At 40.5% G+C, this 7,610-nt stretch overlaps 1 protein-coding gene across 1 annotated transcript; it reads left to right on the top strand.

Annotated features, from left to right (window-relative positions):
• The first annotated feature begins 3,105 nt into the window (after nucleotides 1-3,105).
• On the top strand, nucleotides 3,106-4,488 carry LOC138899761 (uncharacterized). Its single transcript, XM_070186450.1, has 3 exons — nucleotides 3,106-3,298; nucleotides 3,935-4,072; nucleotides 4,172-4,488. The coding sequence occupies exons 1-3, from the start codon at nucleotides 3,106-3,108 to the stop codon at nucleotides 4,486-4,488; spliced, it is 648 nt and encodes a 215-aa protein (XP_070042551.1).
• The last annotated feature ends 3,122 nt before the right edge of the window (nucleotides 4,489-7,610 follow it).

The raw sequence follows: 7,610 nt of genomic DNA, 5'->3' as shown, positions 1-7,610 counted from the left end.
TGGCCACAGGTGCGGACTTGTAAATGTGAGGGGTTGTTTGCAGAAGCGAGTTGTGGCCTGTCCAGTTGGGATGACAGATGCGGTTAGAGTTCCACAGAAGCGGACTCACAGGGGTGATTGAGGAGGCGCCGAAGCAGAAAGGCTAGCCAAGCCTGGCGTCGCAGAAGCGGAACCCCTTCCGCAAGAGCGAGAGCGCAAATGCGCATTTTGGACCTAGAGAGCTCGGTTTGTGGCGATCGTTCGGGAGATTTGCAAGGAATTCATTAGGGACGGAAATTCTAACTCAGTTTTAATTATATTACATGAATCTATTGTTATTTGTATCATCTAATTAGGAATTTGAGTTGGAAATTTGGGGCAAAATTGTGAAAACTTCCTAGACTAAATATTTGGGTTTTGAAAGGTGATTTGAGTAATTCTTGTAATGTTGGACTTGTTATCGAATAAGTGTACGAATTTTATAATTTTGGTCAGGTTCCTAGACGTGGGTCCGGTTGACTTTTTATTTTTTTGCAAAGATCATAATTTTATGATTCGAATTAGTTTCCTACCGTTTATATTTATTGTATGAAGTTGGTTTTGCCAGATTCGAGCCGTTCAGAGTTGGATAATCGAGGAAAAGGCTTACTAGTGGATTGAGTTGGTACGTTTTGAGGTAAGTCTCTTGCCTAACTTTGTGTGAGGGAATTACCCCTTAGGATTTCTGTTGTTTTGTGATAATTGTGATGTGTAGAAGCCGTGTACGCAAGGTGACGAGGAGCTAAATATGAAAATTTACCGGTTTTAGCTATGTAGATTCCTTTCATATCTTAAATGAGTTATCCTAACATGTTATCTTCATCATCATTAGTCTATTTTCACATGCTCTACTTGTCTTATCTCTCACTTGTTAATTGCTCTATATATTTCAATGAAGTTCTTGTTTCCTTTATTCCATATTCATTATTTGACCGTTTAATTCTTTAGTTGAAGTTGTTATTCTTTGAATATCTTGTTGTTGAAAATGGCATTGAGGTATAAAGGCCGTGATTCACATTGACGCAAAGTGTTAAGTTGTGAAATACTATCCTTGTTGAGTTATTCACTTCCGGTTGTCATTGTTGATACTCTTGAGCACATTGTGGTTGAACCATGGGCTACTTGTTGTGAAAATACTATTGTTGTTGGTTTCTTGATAAGTTGTGATATTGGGCACTTGAGGTGCAATTTATGGTACGTTGTGATATTGATACGCATGCAATGGTATAAGGTTTTGGAGTTGAAACGCATGTGGTGAGATAAGGTGGGCTTGATATGCGTGGCTAGTAAGGGAATTACTAGAAGTCATGCAGTGTGATAAGGTGGGCTGAAACGTGATATGCTATTTCGGGGAAAATAATTTTCAAAACTACATGCAAAGCTAACCCGGTGATATAAGGAAAGATTGTGGATTATTTTGTGATTTGAGACTACGAGGCGGTACCTCGGTAGTGACTCTTGTTGGTACTTCTCTACTACTTCACTTGTGTTTGGTCATTTTGTTTCTTTGACTTAACATTTCTTGTTTTCTTCCGTGATGCATTATTTGCCTTGATTCTGTGTAGTTAATTTGGCATATTCCTTACTTGTTTCATTTTCAACTGTATTATTATTGCACTGTTAAATTACTCATTCTGTCTCTTATATATTCATTCCAGTAGGGCCTTGACCTGACCTCGTCACTATTCTACCGAGGTTAGTCTTGGCACTTACTAGGTACCGTTGTGGTGTACTCATGCTTCGCTTCTTCACATCTTTTGTGCAGATCCAGGTACCTCCTACCTGTCCAGGCATCAATGAGTTGAGTTCATACTCGAAGACTTCAAGGTACACCTGCCGGCATCCCCAGGCCTCGGAGTCACCCTCTATCTACTTCTACATTTTCCTTCTTTTATTAGATACGGTTGTATAGGGATGACTATGATACCATTGTAGAGCTTGTGGTTCGATATCACCAGGTTTTGGAGAAATCATATATGCTGAGCTGTAGAGTTTTCCTTATTAAAATTGTTGATTTTTGAGACTTTAATTATTATTTCAGTTATTTTCTGCATGTTTGTTAAACTTACCTAGTCTTAGTGACTAGGTGCCATCACGACATCCTACAGAGGGAAATTGGGGCCGTGACAAGTTGGTATCATAGACTTAGGTTCATAGGTGTTATTAGTCACAAGAAAGTTCAGTAGAGTCTCGCGGATCGATAGGGAGACATCTGTACTTATCTTCGGGAGGCTCTGAAAGTGTTAGGAAAAGTTTCACTTCTTTGATTCTTACCATGCAAATTTGTTGACTTCGGAATTATAAATCTCTGACTTTATATTCTTTCAAAGATGGTGAGGACACGCACAACTGGATCTGATGATGAGGCACCCGCGGCCCCTTGGTAAAGCCGCGAGAGGCCGGGGCCATGGCAGAAGCCGAGGACGACCACGTGGTGCAGCCAGCGCACTTGCCCCAGCTGCTACAAAGGATCCACCAGTAGCTCTAGTTGGAGAGCAGGCACCTGAGATGCCTGTTACTAACCCTACACTTCAGGAGACACTCGCCTAGTTTTTGAGCATGTTTGGCACTTTAGCCAGGCGAGGTTAATTCTACTTGCTCTTGCCACATCTTAGGCCGGGGGATGAGAATAGGCTCTCGCTGCCTGTACCTCCGAGCAACGGGTCCAGGTTGATCAAGTTCCAGAGGTCATACCAGTACAGCCGGTTGTCCCAGTTTAGCCCGAGGTTAGGGTAGCAACTTCTGAGGTGGAGCAACTCAGGTTCGAGAGGTACAAGAAGTACCACCCTCCTACTTTCAATGGTTTGGCTTCAGAGGATGCACATGGTTTTCATGAGGAGTGCCACTGTATTCTCTGTACTATGGGTATTATGGAGTCGAGTGGGGTTGCTTTCACTACGTTCCAGCTTAATGGAGCGGCTTATCAGTGGTGACGAGCATATGAGTTGGATATCCCAGCCGAGGCAACTTCACCCACCTAGGCTCAGTTCTCAGAGATGTTCATGAAAGATTTTGAACCCTAGAGTCTTAGGGATGCATGGAGCGCAGAGTTTGAACAGTTGCTCAGTTTGAATAGAGTTTGAGCATATGACCGTATCTAAGTATGCAGTCTGGTTCAATGAGTTGTCCAGATATGAGCCTGCATTAGTTTCCACTATCAGAAAGCGAATTCGTCAATTTATCGAGGGGCTCTGCCCTGGTATTAGATTCAGAATAGCTCGCGAGTTGGAGACTGACATCCCATACCAGCAGGGTGTGGAGATCGCTCAGAGATTGGAGGGTATGTGAGCCCGGGAGAGATAAGAGAGGGAGGCCAAGAGGCCTAGAGATTCTAGCACATATAGTGGTGCCCGTGTCCCAGTTGTAGTCCCTCATGGTAGAGGCTATGTGAGTCATCCTTTCATTCATCACTTCCAGCATCCAACAGTATTCTGGCCACTCCCAAGTCTCTGGTCGCCCTTTATGCACGACCATTATCTAGTGCACCTCTTGCACGAGGTGCTTTTAGCGGTCAGTCCAGCCGACCAGGCCCGAGTCAGTTCCAGTAGCCACGTCCCCCGAGAGCCTATTTTGAGTGTGGTGATACTCGTCATATGGTGAGGGACTTCCCTAGACTCAGGAGGGGTGCACCTTCATAGACTACATAGGCCTTACGTATTCCACAGGGTCCTCAGGCTTCTCAGGTCGTGGTTAATGCACCAGTTGCCACTCCACCAGCACAACTAGCTAGAGGTGGAGGTCGGGCGGGTAGAAGTCTCTCAGGCCAGATGTTATGCTCTTCCAACTAGGATGGAGACGGTTGCATCCGACTCAGTTATCACAGGTATTGTTCCAGATTGTCATAGCGATGCATCAGTCTTATTTGATCCAGGCTCCACTTATTACTATGTATCATCTTACTTTGCTCCATATTTAGGTATATCCCGTGATTCCTTGAGTTCTCCTATCTATGTGTCGACGTCAGTGGGAGATTCCTTTATCGTTGACCGTGTGTATCAGACGTGTTTAGTTATTCTTGGTGGTTTTGAGACCAGAGCTAACCTAATGTTGCTCAGTATGGTAGATTTTGATATTATCTTAGGTATGGACTAGTTGTCTCCCTATCATGCTATCCTAGATTTTCACATAAAGACAATGACGTTGGTTATGCTAGGTTTTCCACGGTTGGAGTGGAGGGGTACTTTGGATTATGTTCCTAGCAAGATGGTTTCTTTCCTTAAGGCACATCGGATGGTTGGGAAGGGGTGCGAGGCGTATCTAGCCTTTGTGAGAAATACCAGTGTTGATACCCCTACCGTTGAGTCAGCTCCGGTAGTAAGGGATTATCCAAATGTATCTCTGGCGGATCTTCCGAGCATGCTGCCCGATAGGGATATCGATTTTGGTATTGATTTATTGTCAGGCACTCAGCCCATTTCTATTCCATTATATCGTATGGCCCCAGCAGAGCTGATGGAGTTAAAGGAGTAGCTGCAAGAGTTGCTTGATAAGGGTTTCATTCAGCCCAGTATATCACCTTGGGGTGCTCTGGTCTTGTTTGTAAGGAAGAAGGATGATTCTATGCGCATGTGTATTTATTATCGACAGCTGAACAATATGATAGTGAAGAACATGTATCCATTTCCACGGATTGATGACCTATTTGATTAGCCACAGGATGCCAGAATGTTCTCATAGATTGATTTGCGGTCAGGCTATCATCAGTTGAAGATTCGGGAGCCGCATATTCCGAAGACTACATTTAAGACTCGGTATGGTCATTACTAGTTCCTTGTGATATCATTTGGACTGACTAACGCCCCAGCAATATTCATGCACTTGATGAACAGTGTAATCCTGCCCTATCTTGACTCATTCGTCATTGTGTTTATTGACGACATCTTGGTGTATTCCCGCTCTAGCTGACCTATTATTGCACAATATGGTAGATATTGATGTTATCTTGGGTTTGAAGTGGCCAAAATTTGACGATCTAAAAATACAACACAAAATTATGCTCGCTAGTCGAATATAGTACAAAAAATATTGTATCCACGGGGATTGGATTTAAACAGTGTTTTCGTAGCTTCTAGTTTTAATTGCTATCCAAGATGATCAATAATTTAGAATTGTGTGATTTAAAACTAAAAGTTACTAAAAGTCTAAACTATTGGCTAATGACAATCGCAACAAGAATAAGCAAGAATATATCAAAGGGAGAAAATAGGGGTTGATTGGATAGGTGTAAGATACTTGTTTGGGAATTATTTCTAGTTACTTCACTTATATGGTTCAAGTGAGTCTTTCGAATTCACTCTATTATATTCAAACATTAAGTAGAAACTCCTCTCTCGATTAAGTCTCAACCATACGATATGAACTAAGTTAAGCTTGGTGAAAATATGCAAGAATTCGTAGTGGATTGATCCTTAGGAGAACCTCTTTCGATTATCCTCCTAACTGGGTCTAAGCAATAATTCAACTAGCCTCTTTCGATTATTAAGAAGAATCAACGAATTCAACTAACAAGACAATGCAAAATATCACACATTATGCCTCTTTCGATTACATAAACATGCGAATATGTATGCAATAATTAAAATACCCAAAATGATTCAATACATAAAACTAGAGTTAATATCCACAAACAAGTTTCAAAACACCAAATCCATCAATCCCTAAGGAAGAATTACTCTTATGGATATGGAGAAATTCATCACAATTAAGTTTAAGTCAAAGAAAAACATAAAATATCCAAACCCTTGTCTTGAGTGAGGATGAATGGTGGAATCCTTGTGCTCTTGCTTCTCCCTCTTCTCCTTATCTTTCTTAGGTGTAAATTATGTCAAAAGTCTTCAAAATACCATTTTTGCATATATATATATATATATATATATATATATATATATATACCAAGTAGGGTTGGGCCTAAATAAATACACCTTCTCCTACGCAAAATAGGACACTTTTTCCGGACAGGACGTGCGCGGTCGCGCACTTGGCCGCACATTTTTCACCATGTTCTGCCTTTAGTGCGTGCCCAATGAACCTGGATGGCGTTCTGTAGAGAATTTGGGAAAAGGTAAAACATGAAAGTTGTAGACCTTTTAAACAGCTTTCTAACGATATATTGTGGAGCCCAAACGGAGTTCTGAAAAAAATGTTATGTGCATTTTATTGGACAATGCACAAGATGCCTGCTTGATTCTTTGTTTTGTTCTTAAAATGCACTATCATCTGTTGATCCCCAAACACAATCCCGACTTAATCTTTGGGCTTTTACTCAGACTTCAAAGCTCCCTAATAGCTTGAATTCGCTCCATAATATTTACATAGACCGAAATCACTCCTACAAGGCATAAAACACATAATTAGTGCAAAACACTAGCGATTAAAGCTCCAACTAAATTAAAGTACAGTAAATTAGAGTGTAATAATCGACTAAAATATAAGATTATAGCTTACCATAAATTCCCCACATATAAACCATTGCTCGTCCTCGAGCAATCAAACTACGCTTCATAATGACACGACCTTTTTAAACAACTCTCGTAACTCATCATACCAAGAATATTTAAAATAGACTAAGCACAATAGTGTAACATCTTCTCCTCAAGAATTGACTCACAAGAACCACGCATTATTCACAACTTACTCACTTACTCTAACATAGAGGTCAACGACTTTACCTTTCCTTCATGAATTAAGTTCCCTCACACAACAAAAGAGAGTAATTCCAAATACCATAAAAATTTAGAACAATCAGGAATTCAAGATAGAAAGAATTCACTCACTCTCAGAAACAACATTCATATGCCACAAAAGATGAACCATAAGCTTGCCCGTAGTGTACTACTCTACTAATTGAGCTCATTCAGTCCAGGATCAAGTAGGACTTTAATTGGTTGTAATGTAGGCTATAGGACGGGTAGGATATATTTGGATATAAGAGTGACTACACCTCCCTAAGCACTTTAATACATACAATTTAACATTCAAAACCCCACACTTATGTCAAACCATACTCCACCTTAACATCAATATGCATTAACTCCCTTCTTCTTTACGCACAACTACATCAAGAGTTACCATTTATCAAAGATCATTTTTCACAATCATACAACTACATAAACTTTTATTTTTATTTTTCTATTCAAGTGGCTCTTACTTTTTCAATTCAGTGCACCTTCTCCTTATTTCATTAGTTCCACTCAAAAGCTAACCCAATCACCCACACTTCAACTTTTACAAAGTTCATACAATTTCAAGTGCTCAAGAGAAGTAAATGGTTCAAATAAATGGTCAATTCAAACAAATGGGTAAGGCTTGTAATGTGGTTGCCAAAAAATAGGATTACAGGCTCAACTGGGTTAACTACGATACATAACAAGTTGGTGGGTACTATATAGATGGCTCAATAAAGAAACGCCTATATCACTTCCAAGACTGAACAAAACTACTATTTCGCTTTGCAAACACACAGGGCAAGTTCTAGCCATCAAATGCAATGAACAGAATACACCAAACCTCACACACACATGGCACATAACTCACTCAAGATTAGATCATCAAGACACTCTAGTCAAAGCAGTTAAGTAAAGTACAGATCATAC

The sequence above is a fragment of the Nicotiana tomentosiformis genome, chromosome 10 (assembly GCF_000390325.3).
Source record: "Nicotiana tomentosiformis chromosome 10, ASM39032v3, whole genome shotgun sequence".
Taxonomy (NCBI): Eukaryota; Viridiplantae; Streptophyta; class Magnoliopsida; order Solanales; family Solanaceae; genus Nicotiana; species Nicotiana tomentosiformis.
Note: the sequence above shows the minus strand (reverse complement) of the source record. Positions and strands in the feature narration are given on the sequence as shown.

Coding starts and splice junctions, on each gene's coding strand:
- LOC138899761 (XM_070186450.1), top strand. CDS start 3,106: ATGACCGTATCTAAGTATGCAGTCTGGTTCAATGAGTTGTCCAGATAT. Junction 3,299..3,934: donor GATCGCTCAGAGATTGGAGG/GTATGTGAGCCC, acceptor CTCCATATTTAG/GTATATCCCGTGATTCCTTG. Junction 4,073..4,171: donor AGCTAACCTAATGTTGCTCA/GTATGGTAGATT, acceptor TGGTTATGCTAG/GTTTTCCACGGTTGGAGTGG.